At 39.5% G+C, this 27171-nt stretch overlaps 1 protein-coding gene across 1 annotated transcript; it reads left to right on the forward strand.

Moving 5' to 3' along the window:
* Window positions 1-2439: 2439 nt before the first annotated feature.
* On the forward strand, window positions 2440-26387 carry htra3b (HtrA serine peptidase 3b). The gene is made up of 10 exons (XM_046380904.1): window positions 2440-3187; window positions 12260-12359; window positions 12862-12994; window positions 14710-14799; window positions 21646-21840; window positions 22011-22043; window positions 22275-22389; window positions 22470-22527; window positions 23640-23735; window positions 23836-26387. Exons 1-10 carry the CDS (start codon window positions 2773-2775, stop codon window positions 24002-24004), a joined length of 1404 nt encoding a protein of 467 aa, XP_046236860.1. The 5' UTR covers window positions 2440-2772; the 3' UTR covers window positions 24005-26387.
* Window positions 26388-27171: the final 784 nt, after the last annotated feature.

Genomic DNA, 27171 nt, shown 5'->3' on the forward strand with positions numbered 1-27171 from the left:
TTGGTTACAGCCTGATACAACTGAACCAGATCAGCTGTGTTTCCGGCCATGCAGGAAGTTTTTCTAACTCGACTAAGTCGGATGCCTGAGTCCCCTGATGACAAATAAGATAGCAACCACTGCCCGTCCATGTAATTTATGTTATTTGTTGCAACGATTACTTAGAATGAATGGGGTAGATTATAAGGAGTTTATGAATGGCAAAATGCATAATTTTGTATTTATGTGGATTCTTAGCAAGAAGTGTGGCCAAGGACTCAACAGATCCAGGTTAATGAAGAGGGTGATTCATGAATCTTGGTTATTTTTAGGGGTCGAGTGAATTTACCAAGGGATTCAAGATTATGTATGTGTATATGTACGTACACAGCTGCATGCAAAGCCACACCACCAACGCATCATACCTGTAAAGGGCCTTACAGCCAAACTATTAGGTCAGTGTACCAAAAACAAACTGGAAGAGTTTGTATTCAAGTGAAAAGTGAAGGAATACATGTAGTGATGTGATGGTCATCATAATAAGACAAATGGGTAAATGTCTCTTTTAAGATGAAGACTTCATTTAAGGTCAAGGAAATGAATAAATGAATGTAAGTCTACGTAATGGACCCAAAAGTGATGGAAACATGAGTGTGTGTGTGTGGTTAGGTCGTCTTAAATTGCCCTTACAAGGGGACTGAAATGAAAGCATGTCCTCATATCCCTACTCTGCAGCAAAGAATGACTTCATGTTTTGGAAAGAAAGAAAAAAAAAAAACAAAACAGTAAGTCCATGGAGCTGACTGCTGCCTGCAGTCTGGACGTACCACTGGGCCACCAAACACTACATGTATAGTTACTTCTGTCTCTGAGATTCAGGAGTTTATGTAGTGTACCCATTGGGTAGGAAGGCTTACAGTCTTTTACATGATAATATTGCTCAGTTTATATACAAAACACATGAAGAGCTTATAACATAAGCTTTGATATATACGTTCACAGCAATATTTTCAATGGAATACTAGTGGAGTATTTTCCCAGTGTAGTATTAGTACTCTTAGTACTGAGATCCTTTAGTACTCAGATCCTTGGAACGTAATGCAGTTTCAGTACTGTCCAATATAAACATTCTTGTCTGGCAAGAAGGTTTGAGCTTACAGTTGAGTGACAGTTGGTAAACAATAACGCAAATAATCAGCAGTGCTGAAAAAGAACCATGTACAAGTCACTTTATACATCTACTTCATACTTTTAAAACTTTAAAACATTACTTCATCTGTGAACAATTCTGCCTTAGTCACATTATAACTTTTTTTTTACTGCTGACAATTTAAAAATTGTGAAATACTGTAAATACTGTGTGTGTGTGTGTGTGTGTGTGTATTATATGTTATTGATAGTTTCTTTTTGAAAAGGGTGTAAATATACCCATAATTTTTTACTTGGTATATTTTTCTACTCGACCTACCAGACTGCACCTTTTATTTTGTTATCCTTGTGCTGCTGTGACAATGCGAATTTCCCCAGTGCGTGACTAATAAAGGCTTATCCTATCTTATTTTATCTTATCTTATCATGGGGAACAGTGGGTGTTTATCAATAAAGACAACAACTGCCATAATACCACGCTATTTCACTATGTCATTAAAATGTATTAAAATATATAATGTAAATGAAGTGATTGCATAAGTATTGACCTCGTTTAAAGTGACTGACCTAAATAAGCAGAGGTCCAGCCAGATGGTGCCAGTCGTCTAACAGTTAATCAAATGGAGATCACCCAAGCGAATGTGTTTCAAGTGAAATACAATAAATACACCTGTGTCTGGAAGGTCCAGTCACTGGTTAATCAGTACTCCTGGCTGCAATTACACCATGAAGACAAAAGAACACTCCAAGCAACTCTGGAAAAAAGGTTACTGAAAATTATAAGTGAGGGAATGGATACAAAAGAATTCTAGGTCACTGAACATCCCCTGGAGTTCAGCTAAATCCACCGTTAAGAAACTGAAGGAATATGACACAAACTAAATGACCGTGCAGGAAGACGTCTGAGGGAGGCCACCTGGGCACCCATCTTCAACAGCCCTGCAAAAAAAAAATGCAGAGCTTTTTTCTCATGTATTTGTCCCGGTAATACCTTGAAAAGATGTTTAGATAAAAATAATATTGAGAAATAACATTTATAGTTAGTGAACTGCGTAAAATGTAGAAAGTTCAAACATTTGCGCACTGAGAGGACTTGTACTCCTGACCCCATTATTCCTACTATCTTGGCTACCGCATCTCCTATGACTCTCCACCACCACATCTGTTAGTAATAAAAGAGAATGTGACTCGTAAGACACTTTGTGAGGTCATACCCGGCAACAGTTTGAGTTTGGTTGCCACGCCCCCGGGAGCGCAGCGGCTCTCCCCCGTCTCCTCCCCGTCTACAGCCGCCTTTACTGCTGAAGCCGCTCACGCTGCCAAGTGAGCGGATGATCACTCAGCTGGGGAGAAGGAAAGACAGAAAACATTAGATCAACTCTCTTCTTTCAATCTACTGCTGATTTACTGAAGCCGCAGGAAGTACGCGCGGATACATACTGCACCGTTCAAGTCCCAACATCAGCGTCGTTTTATTCTGATGTAGTTTGTAATATTGAGGGAGCATCTATTGTTCTGTCTTTCGTGGATGTGGAGTTCCTTTTGTAAAGTCCCCCGACAGTGATGCGCAGTCAGGGAATATGATCATTTAAACTTTTCTTTATCTCTTAGTTTCTATCCGGTCAAAATCCTCCTTTAAAAAAAATGCAAGTCCTCCTGTACACAATTGTGTTCTTTTACCTCAAGGAGTCTGCCAACGCAGAACCGAAAGCCAAGTGTCCAACGCGATGCGATGTGAGTACCTGTCTGAGCCCCAGCTGCCCCAGCGGCTACGTGCCAGACCGCTGCAACTGCTGCCTGGTGTGCGCGCACGGAGAAGGAGAGCCGTGCGGCCGCAAGGACGATCTGCCGTGCGGGGACGGACTGGAGTGCAAACACCCGGCGGGAAAGCGGTTTTCCAAGGGCGTCTGTGAATGCAAGTTCAGCCAAGAAGTCTGCGGAAGCGACGGGAAGACGTACGGCAATGTGTGCCAGCTGAAGGCTACCAGCAAGAGCGCTCTGCAGCAAGGACAGCAAGGCATCACCCAGACCCAGAAAGGGCCGTGCGAGACGAGCATAGGTACGATTTACGCAATGATAGCTTAATTTGGAAAAACAGTCACTTGACAGGGCCGGACCAAATATTTCTAGGACCCTAAACAGAGCCCTCTCCTAAACTGCTCACTCCTGCCATCTTTTAATTTATTTTTTAAGTCATTTTAAGTAATTCAAGGTCAAGTATAGTAAGTAAGCCTTTGATCTTGTTGAACCTTTTTTAAATGAACAGTCAAAACAGAGAAAAACATATTTATTTATAAAAATAAAGGGATTCAGATGAACACATCAAACATTTCATATTGTTTTTCCAATTTTATCATTCATGTTCATGAAATTTGGAAATTTGAAAAGTGATGACCCCTCTGTGTACATGGGCTCTTTAATTCTCAAATACTGATGTTGTCAAATCAGTCACACTGTAGTGTGCAATAAGTTAACAGATTACAGTTAAATTGTTTTGTCCAGTTCATATATGACACTGGTTGACAAAATTGTCTCACTACAAAAGTCATTTCGTTCTTGTTTTAAACTTAGCAGTAGAAATGTAGAAAGCCTTTCCCACAATATCATGTTGACTCATAAGTGCACTGTGATCCTCCACCCGTACTTTATTAACCTGCCCTGTGTATTTTTAGTTGTACTTTTTCAACTGTCTTTACACAAATAAGAGCCAAATCAATAAGGTTTTGTCTTCAGAGTAATGCTTCTCAGCACCGACACACAGTGGTTACAGGGAAGGTGCAGGTTTAACAACATGTTAAAGCGAGCTATTTATTTGGGACAAAGCAGACAGTGAGAATTAACCACACCTCTAGTGAAAAGGCTGTTATTTTGTCCTGCGGAGTGGCCTACAAAGTTCCTCAACCCAAACACTGAGTTCGTGTGTTGGGCACTGCAGGCTCCTGTAAACATGTTTGTGTCTGAAAGTGGAGCGGCTTAATGATGTGATGTCCCTTTAAACCGAAGAGATTCTGTCTCAGCACCGATGGCGGTCAGACAGTTGTATTTGTTTCAGAAGGGTCCACAGCAGGTTTGAGCCACACTGCTTTCAGACTGAAATGAGACCAGCACTGGTGTGTCTTTGTCTAGCACCACCAGCTGTCTAAATGTTTAGCTTCCATGGTTTCCAGGTGATGTATCAGGTCAGAACTTTAGTTTTTCCAACACTGTGGTTTATGATTAATTCCTGAAAAACTACCGTAATGACATTCCCATCCCCTTCAGTTGTATTTTGGATTTAGTGCTAATTAGTGAATGTTTGCTAAACTAACCATATTAAGCTAAGGCAATGAATGCGGTGCACATTATGACATGGTCACATGAGTTAATTAGCTAATTAAATGTTTAATAGATATTTATGTACATACATGCATATATAGAGAGGTAATGAGTCAGAAATTAGAAGAGGGTAAAGTTACTTTTCACCTGTGTTTCAGTGTCTGGAGGGGTAGTGGATCAGCCGACATGACTCATCAATGACTCATCAGCTTGATTTTCCAGTAGGACATCAGGTTGAATGTAGAGTAGTTTGAGCCAGCCTTTCAAAGTCTGCAGAAATTTTCCAAGCAGCTGAAGAATGTCTTTGTTTATGTTACTCATGAGATGCATCTCTCTTTGTTCAAACAGAATGGACTGAACTTCTTCAAATACACTAAGCACAGATTTGACCATCTCCAGTTTAGTATTCCACCTCGTTTTGCATCTTTGTGCTGAAGACTGTTTGAGTTGTAATCCAGAAAGTTAAAAATGCCTTACATTGCTCAATGCAGGCTCTGAAAGTGTGCTTCAGTACTGTATTAAGTACTTGCTGTAATACACCCAAGTGCAGAGCGCTGCCTGCACATTTACAGCTTGTCCACTGACAAACAGCAATCTGTGGATCTCAACAGGGGTCAGACCCAATTCACACATTTGCTCGAGCAGTTTTGTCTTCAGGTTCAGAGCCGTCCCATTTCTTCCCTGAAATGGAGATGCGCCGCACATATCACCTTAATAATAATGTACGAAATGCCGTCTATGTAATGCAATGCAACACGTGTGAAACTGACCCTCCTGTAATCATCCATCCACACGCCTGTAGATGCTGTGCATGCCAGACCAGCGGCTTTGGTTTCCCCAACTGTTGGCATGGGCTCTGTTCTGAGACTTTAATATTTCTTTGAGATACTCATCCTAATGTAATGTTGCAAGTTGCACACAATAACAACAGCACTGCGCCCGATTAAGCATATAAATGTGGATCCAAGCCCCAACAAATCCTGTGTCAGATCTCGGGTCTTATGGTTCTTGTGGACCTATGAAGACCTCTACTGAGCGGTCTAGTAAGTGATTTACCCTTTGTACTGCATGCTGCCACGTGACCCTGTTGTCATTTATGAAGGAGACTGCTATTGCAGCTCTGAAACATTTATATGTTGCACGATATGATATGATATGTCAAGCTCAGTAGCAAAGGATCTTTTCTATCTGCCCCACTGCTTTCTGGTCAAGTTAAAGTACCTAAAGCAAACCAGTGTCAATGAATGACAAATTTCTGCAGACCCAAATACAGTATACATTATGTCCACACTTCTGTATCCTTTCCTTTGTTAGACTGATATACATGTCCCTGCTTTTCAGTTCCCAAAAGTTTATTACACTGCTGTCTCCGTTTAAACCCAAACACTTAGAAAAGTTACTGGAAATTAAACACTACATGCTGTATTAGCCTCATTTGTCCCACGTTCTCTCCATCTCTATCACAGACACACTCCCACTGTCCAATCTAAACTTTCTTGTTATGTGCTAAACTTTACTAAGTTAGAGCATGATCACTGCTTGAAGGAAATGTTTCATACTGACACTAGCCAAACACTTTAACACACTGTTCTAGACAAAGGTAGTCCTACAGTGTTTATGTTGATCTCCATTAGGCTTTGACATTTGTTTAGGTTAGTACACTGTGAAACAAGTATTGTGACCCGCTTGTACAGAAAGTATTTTAAAGAAATAAGACTCATCATGTTGTAGAGAGGGCTGAGTCCTGTATACAGTATGGGCAAAAATATGTGCTATCAAAAACTGAATTTGAGCCACTTACACTTGAATCTAAATTTAAGTTACTTTATTAATCCCAAGATGGGAAATTACTTCTCTGCATTTAACCCATCACTGATTGAAACACACACACATGCAACATGCAGTAAAACACACAGGAGCAGTGGGCTGCACCAAGTGCCTGGGGAGCATATATTGGGGGTTAAGTGCCTTGCTCAAGGGCACATCAGCTGGCTAATGGGGGGTGGGGACATTATCACTCCACCACACTCAAATTTTTCCTGCCCATCTGGTGGGGTAATCGAACCAGCGACCTTCCGATCATAAGCTGCTTCTCCAACCTCTAGGCGACAGCTGCCCCCCATTACAGTAAAATTGAAAGAGAAATCTAACTGATTTGCTCTGAAACTGTGTTTTATCCTCACCAATAGTTCAACTCTCATATGCGTCTACATTCAGTTCTTACAATTCAAATTCACTTCTTGAAATTCAGTTTCAATTTACTGAGACACACATCTGATTCTTAAAGTAGAGCAATCAAGTGCATACGCACCGCTGTTCACTTAGGCTAATGTAATGACTATGTTCTTTTAACTACGTATCAGTGACCAAAGGGAGGTAGATATTTTAAAAACATTAGGTCTTTAATCTGTTGAAAACTGTAGTTTTATTTCTGAGGAAATTTTCTTTAGTTTTATGCCTGAACCATAACATTTTGGTCTGTGGGGATTAGAATAAACAGCAACCCACGGAGAGAAATTGCATTGTGGTGTGAAGAGAACAGGTGGTCAGGTGTATTGGTAGGTGATAGGCTAATAAAAGGTTACATTGTTTTTTTGTTTTTTTATCAAGCATCTGGCTGCAACGAAATTAGTAGGATACTGGTCATCTAGTACTGGCAGATGTACCTTCTATCGCAAGTCAGCTTTTTTCAGTCACATCTGCACTGCTTGAAATAATACCACATTATGTTTTACAGTGCTCAAACCTTACAGCAGAGAGAGAGAGAGAGAGAGAGAGAAGGAACAAAATAGAGCATGATCAACTGTATATGTTGCAATCATTTGCAAGCTTTGCAGCAAAGTACATGTGCATACTGAGTCAAATATGATATGACTCAAATTCAGTCATTAGTAACACATATTTCTGTCCATACTCGTGCCTCTTGTCATCCTGGTCAACACAGAGCCACAAATCAGTTCTCACTCATATGTTAGCAGCAATATGTACAACCACTAGCTGAGAGAGATAGCTTTGCTGCAAGGAATGTTGGCTTCCCACCTATGTGAATCAGAGTCGTACCACTCACCTAAAACATTATCATAAGGAATGTAAACAATGAACATGGCTATTGTTAGTAATGGGCTATTATGGAAATAACAGTAATGATAATAATAATCGATTTGCAAGGAAATTTTAGCACTTTCTCAGCCATTATTGTGCATCTAGTTTGCTAACAGCTAACATGTCCGTCTAACCCTGTGAAAGGCTGTTGGTAGGCAGGTGCATAGATAGACAGGTAGGTGGTTCGATCACTTCTTTAAGACCTCACTCATTTAACTATTGTCAAAATGAGACTAAGAGATAAGATAGTCTTTATTGTCATTTCACAGTCGCCTATACAATGAAATTGATTAACACTTGCTCTGGTCTGTTGCCCACATGGTTCATGCTCTATAACGTCAGCAGTAGCATGCTTCTCGGCACTCACCTCTTACTACATCGTTTAATGTTTGGAACTGTCCTATTTGTTGCTGCATTTACAGTTGCTGTAGTCTTTGACCTCTCAAACTTTTTTAGGGCCCGAGCACTGAAGGCGCAAAGACCCTACTGAAATTTTTCTTTTCTATTGTTCCTCAGTCAAAATCACCTTTTTGGAGGCCTTGTCATAATCAAATACGTAGGAAACTCTGCACACTCATCAGGTCTGGTGAAATATATATTATATTTTATGGGTGTCCATAACATCCATTTAATGCATGGCAAAACGACTTAACGGCGCCTCCTTAAAAAATAGTATAAAACAGGCCCTCGGCCCTGTTTCACAGGACACACAAAAACTCAAACTCAACAGGAAGTCTGCCATTTTGGCTCAAAAGTGTGATTTTGGTGTATTTTTTTTTTGACAATTCCACAAATTATAGTTTTTCAAACTTCTCCTTTGTTTGGTAAATGTGCTATTCAGATGATGAACAAAAGTTACTGAAGTTATTGAAGCTTGAGTTTTTGTCACACCGTGTGGGCATGACGACCCCTGAAAGTTCAATGACATGCCATAAAACAGGGAGATCCTCTGCCTCCCACATACATAATCCAATCTGGCTCAATCTTTACAGGTATGATGAACCTCCTGGTTTAAATAGATTAATATGACAATATTCATCCTCAATCATATTGCCACATACTGGCAAGCGCTCTTTTTGGATATACTTATCCTAGCAGTTTGACCAGATCTTCCTCAAATTTGGTCAGAGCAACCTCAAGACCTTAATAAAAGTTGTGTTCGAGAGGGTAGGGATGCTCAAATCCTCATGAAACTTGGCACTCTTTTCCCAAGAGGAGAATCGTAATATTTGATACAGGTTTTGTATTGGGTGTGGCAAAATGGCTCTATAACGCTGACTCTATGTTTCACTCGATGAAATGAAATTTGGTAGGCCCGTCGTTGGAGGCACGTAGAGTTTAATCCCTTGGTGCCATGATATAAATCCAGCAGGACATTTTGAATTAATATTCAAATTTTTATGTTTTTTGGGCTATTTACAGGGATCATTTTTCACTCAAATTGACCAGATACACCTCAAATGCAGTCAGAACTGCCCATTCCGTGGATGCAGGGCAAAATTCCACACTTCGCCATGAAATAGGAAGTTGTTGTAACTCGACTATGCATTGTTCAGTCTACACCAAACTTCAGCTGTTGGATCAAAGTGAAGCGAAGCTTAATACACCGACGTGCCAATATTCACTTATACACGTAGCGGCACCTGCTGGCAAATGGTTGTGAAGGCCTCATGCACGATTTGCGCAGGTGTGCGAGGGCCCGCTCAGTGCTGCTTTAATTCTTTCTTTGTTTTTCATCCTGAGGAGAAGTATATGCATGAGCATTTTGCGTTGATTATTTATGGTTGATTGTGGGAGTGTGGAATATAAGGCTTTGCCATTTGCAAGCATTTAAACAAGTTGATTGTGATCTGTAAAGGAAAAATTGCATGCAGAAGTGCATATACCATTATTTTGTACTCCAGTTGTAAGTAAACTTTATTACACATTACTGTCACTAAACGTTGAGTATTGCTGAATCGTTTCACTATCAGCATTCTTTCGGGTGATAGGAGAAAGTTAATGTTTTGGCCTTATGGCGGCTATAGGAAAAGTGACACAGGAAAAGTCAAATGTCACCACAAGTACAATTCATTCTGTGGGAGATCATAAATATCAAGAACAAATTTTATTCGTAAGCACAAAGTTGACATTTTAACTTAATACTCGCACCACTTGACAAAACATCATGGAGTATCCATGGGTTCAATCTTTGTCTAGCATGAGTCGCTCAGTAAATTGAATGGTACTCTTCCCAATAGATTCAGATATTATCAGATATATTGTCATCTTCATTACTCTCTCTCTTACACACACACACACACACACACACACACACACGCGCGCACACACACGCACACACACATGCAATTGTGTTTCCATCACTTTTGGAGACATTGCATAGACTTACATTAATTTCCTGGAGGCTTAACCACCACCTAATCATAACAATAAACATTAATCGCAACCCTTCCTTAATCTAACTCTAACCTCGGCCTAACCTTAAAGCAACTCTTCATTTGATTTGATGATGATTTATGTTGCAGAGACTCGCATTTTGTCCCACATAAGGAAGGTGAGTCTCCACAGTTCTGGAATATGCACCCACACACACACACATACACGCAAATCCCAATGAGAAATATTAACTGAGGAAACAGGAAGTAACTGCAGCCCAGATTTGTGGCAGTCTCTATTTATATTTTCCTTTGATCTTAATTACTTGTCTGGGTTTAGAGGCTTTATGGCTTAGACACTCATACATAGACACACACACAGACACCACTGGAGCATGACATCCTTGTGGGTGTGGTAAACTAAAAATATATGGGTAACTGACCTGCAAATCCCAGTTCCCAAATCGGTTGCAGTAAATCATCCATCTCACTGATTTGGACCAGTAGAAGAGAGTTTGCAGAAAATTGCCCTGAATTCATTTTGGCCAAGATAATGTTTTCCTAAATCAAATGAAGTTTTAAACCTTTATTTATCAACAAAATTATGATTATATACCATTTAACATTTGAGTTTTTTCCCGGTGGAAGTGATTTGGACTCTATGCAGGTCATGAAAGCCTTCACATGTGTTGTTTTAAACACCCTCCATGTGGTCAGTGTATCTCTCTGGGGAAAAAATCTGCACAAACAGAGAAAGTAATTTCTTTAAGCTTTCTACCAGCAGTAGCATCCGTTTTTCTTCTTTTTCTTAGAAGTGTGTATTACCTTGTATATGGAAAAACCTTTTGGCTTAGCATATTGAAAGAGTTCCATGTCAGAAATATCCAAAAGATAAAATTATTTGTAAGAAATTGACTTCAGTGATATTATTCCATTTATGTTTTCAAACTCCTGCTATAATGATCTATGATATTCATAAGGTGAACACAAACATAACTCCAAATCGCCTTTCTTTCAGGGCTCTTATTCTTAAATAAAACTAGCAATTTGAGAAGTGATACTTTTGATGTCGACCCAAACAATACAGTAATTATCAATTTTATAAAACACATGAATTATTAGAGATTCAAGCAGTGAAGCTCTTGCATTCTCTAAGATTATTTTTCTTGTTGTGCATTAAAAGTGTCCGGGTCTCATGAAACTATAACAGGTATATTTCATAAACTCAGCAGATAAGACTCAACCACTCAACCACTACTCAGACAAAAAAAAATCTACTAATTGGTGACGCTATAAAACAAATGTTTTTGATACTCTCATTACAAAGTTTGAGTAATCACATTAAGATCAGCCTGTAGAATATCAATATTAGGTTAAATTGTGCACTCGTAAATAAAAAATTACTGTTATTGAACCAAACTATATGTGTGTGTGTGTGTGAAACCTTCAGGTTTCATTCACAATTCAAAACTGCCTTTATCTCTCACACAAAAACAATACTTACCCCAACAGACACCATCCATTTCAATTTGCAGCTATATTTAATTCATTACATTTTTTTTTTAGAAATAATTTAAAGGCAACCTAATGACATTTAAAAGTTGTGTAATAAGAAATGTGAAATGTTAACACTATAAATATTAAGACTGAATCCCACTGGCTTCAGACTTTTGGCTGCCTGTTATTTGAGAATCTCTTTTCAGTCTAAAATAACAAACCATATTTTCCTCAAAGGCTGACTTGGCTCAGCAGCGTACAGTGCAGCTGTGGAGATGACGTATAACCTATTATTACACGGCAGATGAAACTTTCCATCAGTGCTGCCATGTTTGTGCCATCAGGTGGTTTTTTAATGTTTATGTGTTGAAACAGAGGGAACTGATTTACAATGTCCTGAAGCAGATTTACTGTCTTTAGGTATTTAAATTGGAGAGCAGAGAATTTAAGTGTCACTTTCATGAGAGGCTGTTAGTACAGAAGCCCAAAGGTGACCAAAACTGACAGCTGCATAGTGGACAGGGTTCGGGTTAACAGTAGCGAGACTGTTATGTGTCATGTGTTGTTATGTGTCACTATGACGTTCAGAAAGATGCCTTTTCTGGCAAGTGCTCATTGTTAGTTCTGTTTATTTAAGTGTTCTAGGTTGGTGTAAGTGTTTCTGCTCTTACATGGTGTATTTCTTACCTCTCGTCTTCTTCTTCTGTCAATTGACAATTCAGTCACACCATTGGTCAGCATACTATTTCAGACCAGTCTTATACAGATGATACCAAGTTGGTGAAAACTTGCAGTTTAGTGCTGACTTTTTTGTAAAATACATATTCTTCTTGCCAGTATAGGTCCATCACGTGCTGCAAGTCCTCGCTACAAGTTCAACTTCATAGCCGATGTGGTGGAGAAAATTGCTCCTGCAGTGGTCCACATTGAACTCTTTCTCAGGTATTGATTCTCTTGCTGTGTGTGTGTGTGTGTGTGTGTGTGAGACAGACAGACAGACAGTGTGATTAAGATGATTGTAACCTGGGGACTGTGGTGATGATTGTTGAAGTCAGTAGAGCTGCTGTCTGAATGAAACAGATGTTTGTTTGTTATGTTAATATGTAAGCTAGACATGTTAAAAAGTAAATATTTAGAATCCATGAAAAACAACTTTGGGTTAACAAATGGTTTTCAGTGTTTAATTAAGTATTTCATTAGCCATTTGTCATTTGGATGCTAAACAAACACACAGATTTACACAAATATCCTCAGAACTAGCTAGTTTGTCAGGGTCTTTACATTAGTGCAACATTTAGCCATGATTATTGAAGATATTACACTATAATAACAGTTATTATAAAGTCTCAAATTTGCGCTAATGGACTAAGCAAAACTGTCAGTAATCACGGCTCTGTGTAATCTAGTTCAGCTAATTTTACTGATGTTTTTATCCACACTGCAGGCATCCTCTCTTTGGTCGAAATATCCCTCTGTCTAGTGGATCTGGTTTTGTGATGTCAGAGAATGGACTGATTGTTACTAATGCCCATGTGGTCTCCAGCTCCACAACAGTGTCCGGTCAGCAGCACCTCAAGGTACAGAAACACTGGTCATTTATATTTCCCTTGAAATATTTCTCATCTAAATCATATGCTAATTAAGTTTAATTAATCCTTAATAAATCCTCAGATTGCAGAAGAACTGTGAGGATAAATGTTCTAAAAAGGAGAGTAATATAAATAAAAGTAGAAGTGTTAATTTAAAAGAACAGTTCAAAATTTTGTGAAATACAATTCACTTTCTTTCCAAGAGTGAGATGATAAGATGTCAAGCTCATGTTAAGAGTTGGAGTCAAGACATGATTAGCCTAGCTTAGCATGAAGACTGGAGGAAGGTGGGGGACAGCTAGCTTGTGCCCAAAGTTCTAAAATACTGCTACAAACACTTCTAAAGCTCACAAATTAACATCTTGTTTGTATAATCCCCAAACATACCCAAACAGAAATGCATAACAGTGAGTTTTAGTTTTAGGAGGATTTACATCCTGAAACTATTTCTTGAACATCATTTATCTATGTGATCAGCACCTGACAACCTCACTGTGACAACTTCAGGAAGTTAAAGTGCACCTAACTGTTGCACAGCTCTTAACTCCCTGTAAAACAAATGTAACACTGTAAAGCCGTTCTGTTTGTGTATAGATTAAACAAGTGACATAAAACAAGTTAATCATTAACCCTTCGAGGTGTTGGTTTGAAATTTAGACACAGCTAGGCTAGCTGTTTCAACTTGCTTTCAGTCTTAATGCTAAGCTAGGCTAACAACATCCTGTACTTAACACACAGGCAGGGGACTAGCATTAAGCTTCTTTTCAAGAGAGGCAGCTGTGGCATATCATCAAGCATCTAGAGACAATTTTGAATTGTATAAGGTGCCATATAAATAAATAAATTGAAAATTGAAAATATGATGCAGCTAGACTAGCTTACTGAAGACATGTCTGTGAGATAACATTAACAGGTGATTTTAATGAGACCCTAGTGATATGCAAGTTTGTCATCTTTATTATTGTCCTGGTTGGAGAGTTTGTTGCTTTCTCATACCAAGAATAAGAATTGGATGTTAAATTGTAACTACTTGGCAACCTTAGGCACTAGAGTGAGCAAATGCAATCACTGGCCTCAAACACTGGCATACACACAGGTGATTAAATTTAAAATGGGATAAAAAAATAAAACAGAGCAATATATACCATCCTACCAGAATCCTGTGCACCATGCTGTTCTGCCTGTTGAGTGCAACAGCTTGATGTGGGATCTTGTGTTTGAGAGAGGTTTCTGTATGTAGGCACAACAGCCTTTGATTTGTTGATTTTGCTTGGCCAGCCCTAGCCCCATTTCGTCCATTTCATTTTACTAGGACCAAACGTTAGCCAGGGGCAGTCCAAGTCCAAACTGGGCTAGCATGACTCCCATCCTGGATCTCTTTCCTCTCCTCCCGGTCCGCCTCCCGGTCTGGTTGAGTGACTAAATGGTGCCTGGGACGGTGATCATCCCAGAAAATCTGCCATGTTTAATCAAAACACCACACCTGCTTATTCAGTGCCAATGAGTGTCTTTCTTTTATAGGTGAGACTGAAAACAATAAAAATAAGATTAAAACCAAAAGGCTGTTTAAAGGAGCTACCGGACAGAAAATATAAAATATAAAGCTAACTTGACAGAAAAGATTAAACCACAACCTATGATATGAAGTAGTCATTTGAAATCTTAAAGAACTTGATATCTCCTACTTCTATTTTTTCCTTAAGGTCCAGATGCATAATGGTGATGTGTATGAAGCCAGCATTAAAGACATTGACAAGAAATCAGACATAGCTACTATCAAGATCAATCCACAGGTGAGTCCACAGCTACATGGGATTTTTGCAACAAGCAATAAATAATTTGTTGTTGTTTTTTCTGGTAAGGAAATGTGTAGTCATGGGAAAGACTGACTCCTATGGACAACAGAGGAATGAATTAGAAGTTAAAGAATCTTTATTTGTCACATAGTCACTACAACATTGTGATAACTTGTTCTCTGCATTTAACCCATCTCTGAGGAGTAGTTGGACTTTAACCATGTTTTTGATATTGGGGAAGTCTGGAGCACCCAAAAGAAACCCACACAAGCACAGGGAAGTACATGAAAGCTCTAAACATGGAGGCAGTGCCCCAGCTGGGATTCAACCCCAGGACCTTCTTGCTGTGAGGGAAAATTCTAACCACTAAACAATTGAGTTACCGTAGATACAAGCCTAAACCCCCCAGTACTTGTGACAAAGTTAAGTAGGGACAAACATCTGAATGAATTTTCCCTTTGCTTAAATTTGTGTGTTTAGAGGTTTGTCAGCCTTCCCCATTCAATCCAAATAGCTTTTGCCCAAGCCAAAACAAAGCACAAGATTAGCTTGTGAGAGAAAGAGGCAGAGAGAGATCCATCCATCCATCCATCCATCCATTTTCTTCCACTTTATCTGGGACTGGGTCACGGGGGCAGCAGCTTGAGCTTGAGCAGGGATGCCCAGACCTCCCTCTACCCGGACACTTCCTCCAGTTCTTCCTGGTGGACCCCAAAGCATTCCCAGGCCAGCTGAGGAACATAGTAACTCTAGCGTGTCCTGGTTCTACCTCAGGGCCTCCTCCCGGTGGGGCATGCAAGGAACACCTCTCCAGGGATGGGTCAGATAAATGTTCAGCCTGCCATTCAAAGTTAATTTGCAAATAGCAACAGAAAGTACACAAACAGTATACTACAGAACCAGGTTGCCTAAATCACCAAACTATTTCATCTTTCCTCATGCTATGCAGCTATAAGAGTCTTACCAGATGTGCATGAGATGAACATGTGTTGTTCTACTGAAGTGAGGTAGTTCGATGAGAAAACCATAATGTACAATGAACAATGGTTTTAGTTTTTATGCAGTGGTCCAATATTTTTTTCCCAAAATGCAGCCATAATTTGGTGTCTCAGCACATTTGTAAAAACAGAGTCACAAATTTGTCACTTCAACAATCATAGGACCTCTGCTTTTGGATTGGAGTCATTGTCATGTTATACAATATCACTACCTAAAGTTTGCCAACATTCTCTAACATTAGCCATGTAGTATACCAGTCCAAGAAAGGTTATGGCCCCTTGGGTGTGCTGAATTCATCAAGGTGTTGTATTTGATTGTAACAAAATGAAATGTAATGCTAAGCAGTTCAGGCAAAGCATTTAAGTTGCACTTTACAGGCTGGTGGATGGTCGACTTTAGAATAATGAACTCATCCACAGCTGCGTGAGTAACATCTAATCTATTATGCACATACATAACAGTATTTACTAATGATGTTCCCCTCAAGAGTAAGAAGAAGTAAGAAGAAGAATGTGTTCTTTCTTTTTCAAAAATTACAGTGACAGTATAGTTTTACTTACTATCTGGCGGTGTTTTTGGCCACTAGGGGTGCTGTTGAACTGTGCTTTGAAATGCAGGTCAGTTCAGTCACACCTTCTACATGGTATGGTCACAAGGACCCACACACCCACAAAAAGCTTAAGGAACATGATGTATATTTCTGAAGGTGGTAGGGGCAGCTGGTGGTGGTAACAGTAAAATAACAATCATTACATGAGGAGGAGAAGAATAGCCAGTGTAAACAATGCAGGTTTAAAACTTTTTTGGGTAAGGAAATGCATTCAGCATGTCTGTGACATCTTAAAGATAAACATTATGCATTTTGGTGGAAAACTTTTGATGTAAACACAGCAGCATTTGTTTCCAGTGATGACTCCATAGAGGGGTTTTGATCTACCCACCTCATGGTCCCCATTAGCATTGTTTCTTCCAGTAAAACTTCAGTAAGGAAATACATCTTTGAATGGGCACTTCATCAAGGTCAGCAGACTAAACATGTATGTTTACAGTTTGTGTCATGTGTCCAGGTTCATAGTGGTGTTATTAAGGTTTGGTATGGGACCACAGTTGGAATCCAAACCGGGTGACATACTTCCAATTTCCAGTTTCACAGCAGTTGTACAGCTCACACCTCAGGGCTTATAGGGATATATTGTTAGTGTGTTGCTCTGTAAGTTCCCAGCAGACACAGAGTTTTGCTGATTTACTGGGCTGATAATGGCCACAGCTGATAAACCAGGAATGTTATGCACGTGTTAATAATTTATTACATTTTTCCATTGTACTTTCGAAAATTAAGTTTTCATTTAGCCTCTTAACATCGGGGACAGAGGTTTACACACTTCCACTCAAACTAGAAAAAGACAAAGAAGTGCTTGTACCCCATTAGGCTGAGCGAAGAGGCTGGGGATTTTGTGAATACCATGCAAGATGTAATCATTCATCCCTCCAAACACATGAGTCACGAAAATAGTCAAAAGCAGAGGCCCAGATAGACATATGGTGGATGTTTAAGATGAAGTTGTACAAATTGCTGTTGTATCCAGATGATTAAAAAAGAAGTTTACACAGTTATCTAGTAGGAATATCCTAAAACAAGACAAGAAATTCAGACTGACCACACTGGACACCAGTCCTGCCTCTGTCTCAGACAACCATTATATCCAGATCATCCCAGTGCTGTAGAAGTCTGGGGAACATCTAGATGTGAGTTTATTTGCTGCTGTTTTGCTGGAACTTTTCTATGACTCCAAATGAAAACTAATGTTGATCAGTGCATATCAATATGTACAGGGCTGAAAAATTTGTTTTTTAGAAATTTTAGAAATGATTTCCACATTATATTGCACATTCTATATGATCAAACAGTTTAACTATGTTTGGATGTTTTATTTTGAGAGCCTGACTTCTTATTCTTACTTCTTCTTCTATCTTTGAAAATTGGGGGATTTTCACTTGCAGTTAAATACATTGCTGTGGATTTACGCGATACTTGGGTGGGTGGGTGTACGGCTGATGACTCAAAGCAAAAATATCAGCATCTGGTTTCAAAAACCAATATCAGTTGAACCAGTGTGACCAAAGGTTGACATCTCTGGATTAGAACTGGGAGAGCTGGACCAGAACCAAGACAGGGAGGAGTGCTAGAAAGAAACACTCCAGCTTAAAGAAATCCTACGGAGAGCAGCTTCTTTCTCTGTGTCTGTCACACCATTTGAGCATGTGTTTCTACTCAGCCCCATTCTTCCCCTCCCATTCCCTTCAGCTCCTCAACCCTCATTTTCATCATATCCCTGCCTTTTTCTTTATTTTCACTTTCCCATGTGTCTTTTTACAACTTACTTACATATATTTTATACAATACTTGCATTGTGTTATTTTAGGTCATTTAGGTCATTTCAAATGTTGTCCATTTTGTGTCTTTACTTTGTCTTATAGCTTTTTCATAATAATCATCATGAGGTGGTAATTTGTGATTTCCAGTTCTTTTTTTCACATTAATTTATTTTATTTTTCCTCATGTTTCAGACATGGTGGAATTGCTCATTGATAGTTATGCAAGGATTTGATATCCTATATTTGCTATACTTCCAGACTAGGTTTATGGAAGCTTTTGTGTGTCACAAATATCATCAACATTGCAGTTTCTTAAAGAGTTCAGTGTAATTTTATAATTTGATTAAAGACTGTAGCCTAGACCTAATTGGAAAGTGTCATGAGATAGCTTTTGTTGTCAGTTTTCTCTCCCCTGACCCACTGTCTCTGGACCTTCTGATTTACAAATTAAGTTTTCTCACACATCCATGCACGACAAAATAATGAAATCACCTAGAAACCTTTGAGAAGACCTGCAAAAAATTTGCCAGAACTCAGAAGTACTTCTTTTTTGCACCTTCTCTTTAATTGTGTTTATAAATGGAATCAAGGGCTTTTTTGGACAAATATTTAAAGAAAAAACTCTTCAATGTCAAAGTTAAAACAGATTTCTAAAGTAATGTCAGTTACTTTTTAATGTCAGTTTGGGGCAGCCGTGGCCTAGAGGTTGGAGAAGCGGCTTATGATCGGAAGGTTGCTGGTTTGATTTCCCCACCAGACAGGCAGGAAAAATTTGAGTGTGGTGGAGTGATAATGTCAGCACCCCCCATTAGCCAGCTGATGTGCCCTTGAGCAAGGCACTTAACCCCCAATATATGCTCCCCGGGCACTTGGTGCAGCCCACTGCTCCTGTGTGTTTCACTGCATGTTACATGTGTGTGTGTTTCAATCAGTGATGGGTTAAATGCAGAGAAGTAATTTCCCAGCTTGGAAGAATCACAAGAATCAGACATAAACAGCCCTTTTCAAGTCCAGCTGCAAATTCTCTGGCTGGAGGTATTGGCTTTGACTGGGCCACTCCACAACATTCACTTTGTTGTCTTTAAACCGTTTTTCTGTAGCTTTCACTCTATGCTTCAGGTTATTGTCTTGCTGGAAAATAAATTTTCTCCCATGTCATAGTTTTCTTTGCAGACCGAATCAGATTGTCCTCCAGGATTTCTCTATGTTTTGCTGCATTTATCTTACCTTTTACCTTTATAAGTCTTCTTGAGAAACATCACGGCGGGGATGGTGCGTTTGTGGTGATGTGCAGTGTTTGGTGTCTGCCAAACATAGTGTTAAATCTGATGGCCAAAAAGCTCAATTTTGGTCTCATTAGACCAAAGAACCTTCTTTCAGTTGACCTTAGAGTCTCCCACATGCCTTACGGCGAATTCTAGTCGAGATTTAATATTACCTTTCTTCAAGAGTGGCTTTCTCCTGTAAAGTTTTGAGTGGTGAAGAACTTGGGCAAGAGTTATTGTATGCACAATCTCTCCCATCTCTCAGCTGCTGAAGCTTATAACCCCTTCAGAGTAGTTATGGGTGTCTTGGTGGCCTCCCTCACTGGTCTCCTTCTTGCACAGTGACTCAGTTTGTGAGGCCTGCTCTAGATTTACAGGTGTGCCATATTCCTTCAATTTCTTAATGAGATGGATTTAACTGAAGTCCAGGGGATGATCAGTGACTTGGAAATTCTTTGAATCCATCCCCTGACTTTAACTTTTCAAGTTGCTTCGAGTGTTCTTTTGTCTTCATGGTGTGATTGTAGGCAGGAATACTGATCAACCAGTGATTACTGATTACCTGAGATGCATTCACTGCACTCAGGTGGTCCCCATTTTACTAACTGTGAGACTACTAGCATCAAATAGCAGGGCCTCTGCTGAATTAGGTCAGTCACTTTATTTATGTTATCACTACTCTTAACAGTAGAAATATTTTTGCTTGACAAAATGACTTAAAAAATGAGTTTTTTGGCATTTGGCCTCTGTACACCACCACACTGAATTTGTAATTAAACTCTCAAGATGTGAGTGAAGTGAAGACTTTCAGCTTTAATTCTAGTGTGGCATTAGCCATTTTTATACGCCTACCTCCATTTTTGGTGGCTCATAAATGATGGGACAAACTATCATTTTAATATTTGGATGAATATCCTTTGCAACCAATTAATGCCTGAAGTCTGGGACCCATAGACATGACCAAATGCTGAATGTCCTCCTTTGAGATGCTGTGCCAGGCTTACTGCCACTGCCTTCAGCTGTTGCTTGTTTGTCGTTCTTTCTGTCTTATCTCAGTCTTATCTTCAGTAAGTGAAAAGCATGCTCTATTGGGTTGAGATCAAGTGAATGACTTGACCAGTGAAAAATATCCCATATATCCCATATCCCGTGACAGCCATACATGCCCTTGCCATAACACTGCCTCCACCATGTTTGACAGATGCTGTGATGTGCTTCGGTTCATGAACTTTCCTTTCCCTCTCCATACTCTTTTCTTCCCATCATTCTGGTCAAGTTAATCTTGGTTTCATCAGTCCAAAGAATCTTATTCCAGAACTGAACTGGACACGACTGGCCTTTCTGTTGTTGAGTGTTACCAGTGGTTTGCACCTTGTTGTGAAGCCTCTGTATTTAAATTCATGAAGGCCATCTCTTCATGACGCGCCTACCTCCTCAAGAGTAGTAGTGTTATGAAAGGGTGTTTCTTCACCAGTGACAGAATTCTGTAGTCATCCACTTTAGTTGTTTTCTGTGGTCTTCCAGGCCTTTTGGTGTTGCTGAGCTCACCAGTTACTGATGTTTTGGCCTCTTACAATGTTTTTGGTGTCTCTCTGATGGGTTTATTTTGTTCTTGTTTTTTTTGGGGGGGGGGGGGGGGGGGGCAGGGAGGGGGACCAACTAGAGACCTTTATCTGCTTGATTTGTCATGGACTAACAAGAAAACAGGCCACACCTGGCCATGACATTGCTTCTCATCCATCTTTCCGATCATTTATAAGCCACCAAAAATGGGGGTAGGTGTATAAAAATGGCTGTAATTCCTAAATGGTTAATGACACACTTTTGACAAACCCCTTGTTAAAATCTTCACTTCACTCACATCTTAAGTATTTCATTTCAGATTTAACGTGGTGGTGTACAGAGACTAAATGCCAAAAAACTTCTACTTGTCCCAGTATATATGTACCTAACTGTATATTATGCAAGGGTGTATTGCATTACAATTGAAGCCTTTGTGTATGTTTTTCCTGTGTAGTTTGCTTGTTCTTCCAGTGCACATGTGGGTGTGCTTCTCTTTACTTCCATTGAACACGCTAAATTGCTTGTAAGTGTGAATGGGATATGAATGATTGTGGTTTCTTTCTTATGCATGGTTCCCCAAATATCATGTATCCTAATAAAGCGTTATCTTACCCTTTGTCTGTTCCATGCTTCCTCATAGGCGAAGCTGTCTGTATTGTTTCTGGGCCACAGTGCAGACCTGAGGCCCGGAGAGTTTGTAGTTGCAATTGGCAGCCCATTCGCCCTACAAAACACTGTTACCACTGGCATTGTCAGCACCGCTCAGAGAGACGGCAAGGAGCTGGGTCTCAGGGACTCCGACATGGACTACATCCAGACAGACGCTATTATCAATGTGAGACCTTTTTTTTGTCAAACTTATTTTTGAACAGTAGAGTAGATGTTTTTTTCTTACACAGGGAGAGTGGCTCTGGATTATGGTTCTGTTTCAATTTCTTTGGTTGAAAAATGCCTTATGTTTGTTCAGTTTATGCACTATAGTACTGTTTTTGTGTTCCTTCACAGTATGGGAATTCAGGAGGACCTCTTGTCAATTTGGTAAGCGTTTGAAGATTTCATTATTGCTGTGAAATACTTTTCTCTTGTTTGGACCACCGCTTTTTCCTTAGTGATATGCTCTGGCCCTTTTACACTTACTCTTGATCACCTAAGAAAGTTTTCATAGTCTTGTACTCCATGTAATTTGCCTTGAGGAAGAAAATAATCCTAACATTCTGAACATGTGAATAGTCATTCTTGACTTTGCTCTGTTACCTCTCTGTATTTGAGGACGGGGAGGTGATTGGCATCAATACCCTGAAGGTTGCAGCAGGAATCTCATTTGCCATTCCCTCTGACAGGATTACTCGCTTCCTCAATGATTCGCTTGACAAGCACAGCAAAGGTGAGTGATACCACTGGACTAGGAATAAATATCTGTGATTAATTGCAGAAATCACTGAAACTAACTGGAATCTCTTTCAGATGTTAGGTCAATAAAGAAGCGTTTTATTGGAATCAGGATGCTGACCATCACACCAGCGTAAGTCTATTAGACAGGAAATGTTGCAAAGAGAAGAGATTTCAACAGAGTGAAGGAAATTTATGTTGTTAATTTAACCGGAATGCATTTTCAGTATTGTCCAAATACTCAACTGCTGTTTTTTTAAAGCATGTGACATACTTCATCCACTGTGTCCAGCTTTGAGAAGATTACAGCACAGCAACATTCAGATCAAAAGCTCATGAAAATAGCAAAGGTGTCCCTCAGGGATCTATTTTGGTTCCTCTTCTTCCCTTTGTCTTATATATATACAGTGCCTGTAAAAAGTATTCACCCCCTTGTATATTCACCCCTTTTATTGCATTTATAGTCAATATAATGTGTCATAGTCAATATAATTTGACAATCCCTTCCTCTCAGCAGTGAATTACCCATTTCATGTAAATAACATTCAGACTTTGTTTTAACAATGTCTAAAGTTACTTAGACACATTATGTTACATAAATATTCTAAAAAGAAACTATTGGACCCCCAGCTAACAGGCCATGGGAAATCTAAACATGTTTCCTGTTATAGATGTGTGGGATTTCTTCTAGATGCTCTCCTTCATTTAAAGACTTATGAAAAAGGTGAAGAGGAAATTGCTTTTGTTTTTTGAAAAATTATGTCTGTCCTAGATTGATCAAAGAATATTTTTTTTTACTTTTGGCTGACCATAAGGATGAATCTTAGTACTTCATGCCTTTGTTTCTATATATTGTAAACTTGCTAACTAGCTTCATACACACCTTTTCTGTGTTTTCTTTGTTCTTGCTTTATTTGAGAATAAATAGTATTATTTGCTTTTGTGATTTTGGACATGACAGCTCTTGGGTTGTTTTCGATTTTGATTACTTCCCAAATGAATTATTTCATATAAAAATATGTATTTTGTGTTTTCTATCTTGTGTTTATTGTTTACGTTCTTGGTTACAATGTTAAATAAAATATACGCTATGCACATGTATTTAAAAACAACATGTTTTCATCCCAGCAAGTCACATATCGACACTTTGTCATGCCTGCCTTTATCTAGTTGAATCTCATAAATATTGGGGACTTTGTGAGATAATAAACTTTCTTTGACAAAGTGTGTATATGTTCGTTCCAGGTTAATTGAAGAGCTAAAACAGCAGAATCCAGATTTCCCTGATGTCACCAGTGGGATTTATGTCCATGAGGTTGTTCCTCACTCACCTGCACATAAGTAGGTTTACGGTATAGATTTTGTTACTTTTTATTTTTATATTTTCTGAAGTAAAATGAATGACTTATAAAAGCTCCTTTTTGTCCCTCTTTGTCTCCAGAGGTGGTATCAAAGATGGTGACATTATCGTGAAACTGAATGGTAGACCTCTGATGACCACCGCTGACCTGCAGGGGGCACTGCAGGAGGAGACGGCCCTGCTGCTGGAGATCAGGAGGGACAACGATGACCTTCTTTTTAACATTGAACCTGACGTTATCATGCAGTAGATATTTGAAGCACAAGTTGCAGAAGAGGACCTTCCCATTTTTGCGGAAGATCACATACAATGGTGGAAGCTCTGCACCAGTGCAGTGGAATTTTTGTCAAGCAGACACATCTTCTGATACTTGGGTGGTAACTGTACCAAAGAGGAGCCCATGCGCAACAAGCTGCATTCCAATTTTGGTCTTGAGGATTTACAGGTGTGCCTCCCACCTGGCCAGGTCGACATTGGAAGAGACACACATGTATCCCCATCACCACCACACACGCGCACACATTTTTCAACCCACAGACACATTTACTGCACAAGCATCGCAAACATATGTACTTCATATGATAGAATGATTGGCAGCATCTAATGGTGCACATCACAAAAATTACAAAATAAAAGCTGTTAGCAAAAGCAAAATAAGCAAAGCAAAATAAAAGTTGATGACTGTACAGCTGGATTGACATAAATGCTACTAAATTAAAAATAAAACAACAAAGTTATGATGGTATGCTGAGAATTACATTAAGGAAGTTGCTCTATATTAGAAAATTAGTTTTTTTTTTTTTTTTTTTGGCCATATATCTGACTAGCGGACATGATTGTGAACATTTTATCATTCTAGTACACAAACCTTCACTATCCATTGCCAATTAAAAGAGCTGGTCCACTGTTTCATGGCCAGGGCAGCAACCACAATACTGACAGAAGCTTTTTGAGCAAAATGTGTATCCGTGATCCTGTAGGTAAAACAGACTACTAGCTAAATTCAGTTAATATTACCTACACCGCCATACCCTGAAACACCATGTCCTTCCCTCATGTATTTTGGCAATTAAAACAGTTTTCTTAGCTTGTGGTCAGCATACCAGGACTCCAGCTTTCATCTGCCACCCATATGACCTCAGACCTTCACCGGAGATGTTAGGAGGGTCTGGCTGGTCATTCAAATCAGGGACATTACAGTTCGTGGTCAGCATCTTAACTCTTTAACAGGGCGGCACCATATTCTTATTCATTGATGTCCTGCCCCGCAAGTAAGCCCAGCCACCAAGCACTTGCCAGCAATCTTCTCTCCCAGGTGTGCATCCATCAGGGGTCTGTGGCCTCCCTTATCCAAGTGAGCTATATGGCTTTCGCAGTTGCCACTCCATAGGGATTTATGATGGAGAGGGAGCTGCCCCTGACTAAGCAAACCTCTTGATTTACCAGCCAATCTATCATCATTGGTCATGAACTTTGGGTGATGAGTGAGAGAATAACATTGTGGATAGAAGCATCCAAAAAAAATCTTTTTTCAGGGTTCTGGTGAGGAGTTTAAATAACTAGCAGAGTAGAACCACCATTTTTTCATCTTAAAAGGAGTCAGTTGAAGTGGTTCAGGCATCTAATTAGGATATCTGTGGGATGCCTCCTTTTGGAAGTGCTCCGACCATGTCTAAATGGGAGGAGAGACAGGGCCAGTAACACACTGCAGGGATTTTATATGCCATCTGGCACAGGAACACCTTGGGCTCTGCCAAGAGGATGCATCTGGGGAAGAGGGTGTATGGGTCACTTACCTGAGTAGATGGATGGATGATGAGTCAGTGTGTGGTTTGTGATTGCCAGTGTGGGCCATCCACATGTAGAACAAAAATACACCAATGCCAACTTAAATGCTAAACGGTGAACACATTAATGATATCAGATCTTTGTTACACACATCACTGATGTATTATCAAATAAAAGTTGTGCAGTGTTATCAGTTTTTCTTCATCAACTCAGCTTTTATGTTCAGTGTGTGTTCTTCTCTACAGCGTCCAACATGATAATGTGCACTGAAAGCTGTGATTTCCAAAGGGCTACATAATTGCTCACCACTCCTCTATGGATTTATGATTCAATCTTTTACAAAAGTTCCATCAAAGGTTAACTTATTTTGTTATCAGCACCTCACTGTCAGCATCCTCTCTGAGCCTTTTAGTTTTTCATTACTGATAATGACATATCAAGTATCAGTCATCATAGTTCAGTGCAGATATGATGGACAGTCTTTATTGACCACAACTAGTGGGTGCTATGTTTTTCATTTTTATTATTTGTACTGTATTTCAGTTTTATTAGCAGAGGAGCCATTTCATTGTGTTTTGGGAAAGGCTGTACCTCTGGTATCAACACTGGGGGATCATATCTGTCCCCAAATTCCTTGCATCAGTGCTTCATTAAATCAGTGTAACCATGTGCAGCGTATTGTGTTTTCACATGACTGTTGACGGACAGCACGCTTACGCTGTGGACATATGTAAAGTAGTGACAGTTTATGTTGGAAAATGTAAGAAGAGAGAGAGAGAGAGAGTTAAAATGACGGAAATGTGTTCATAGTTTGGGATGATTTCAAGCTGAAGCAAAACAAAAACTTTGCACAGTGCCTACAATATTGTAAAACTGGACAAAACTACCACCATAGCACAATGTCATTATAAACAGCTTCTCAGCAGAAATCATCCAGTCTACATTTCCATTCAGCACAGAGCAGACCTAACACAAGGGAAGTTATTTAAGTTATTTGCCCTGGCAGTAAATCAGCTTTATTCCTTGTTGAGATGAAGGTTAGTATGTTAATTATCACAGCCAATAAGTTGTTTTTGTTTGTTTTTAGAACCTGCCTTGTTGAAGTGCTAGAAGCGAAGGCAACCTAATATCTTTAGGATGGTGAAGATGTTTCACCTCTCATTTGAAAGGCTTCTTCAGTTCTGAGAAGGGGAGTTCCAGGTATTTAACCTCTAGTGGCATTGTCACCTTGGGGGTGGTCTTGAGGGTCACTGTCACTTTGTGCCATCATTTGAGTCATTATGGTCACATGAGCCAAGGTGTGGCTGATAGGAAGTTGTTGTCCCAGACCATAATGTGAGTTGTTAAGGTCACATGAGGGATGGTGCAAACAGGGGTTAAACCTTCTGGGGAGGCATCTCAAGGCTGAAAGTTGGTGACGTAAGCCTTCACCTCTGTTCAATGATGGATGTTCTAACAGATAGAACATCCATCATTGAACAGCTTAAAGATATCCAATTGCCTTCGCTTTTGGAACACAACTACCGTGACATGGATGACTGAGAACCTACATCAACATATAACCTGTCTTATTTTCTCTTTTATATATTTACTTGTGATACTGTCCTTTCATAGCACAGCATTTTTATT

This window comes from Scatophagus argus, chromosome 23 (genome assembly GCF_020382885.2).
Source record: "Scatophagus argus isolate fScaArg1 chromosome 23, fScaArg1.pri, whole genome shotgun sequence".
Classification (NCBI taxonomy): Eukaryota; Metazoa; Chordata; class Actinopteri; family Scatophagidae; genus Scatophagus; species Scatophagus argus.

Excerpts from the sequence above, each read along its gene's own strand:
- htra3b (XM_046380904.1), top strand. The coding sequence starts at position 2,773 with ATGCAAGTCCTCCTGTACACAATTGTGTTCTTTTACCTCAAGGAGTCT. Across the intron at positions 3,188-12,259 it reads GCCGTGCGAGACGAGCATAG|GTCCATCACGTGCTGCAAGT; the intron begins GTACGATTTACG and ends TTGCCAGTATAG. Across the intron at positions 22,390-22,469 it reads GCTTGACAAGCACAGCAAAG|ATGTTAGGTCAATAAAGAAG; the intron begins GTGAGTGATACC and ends AATCTCTTTCAG.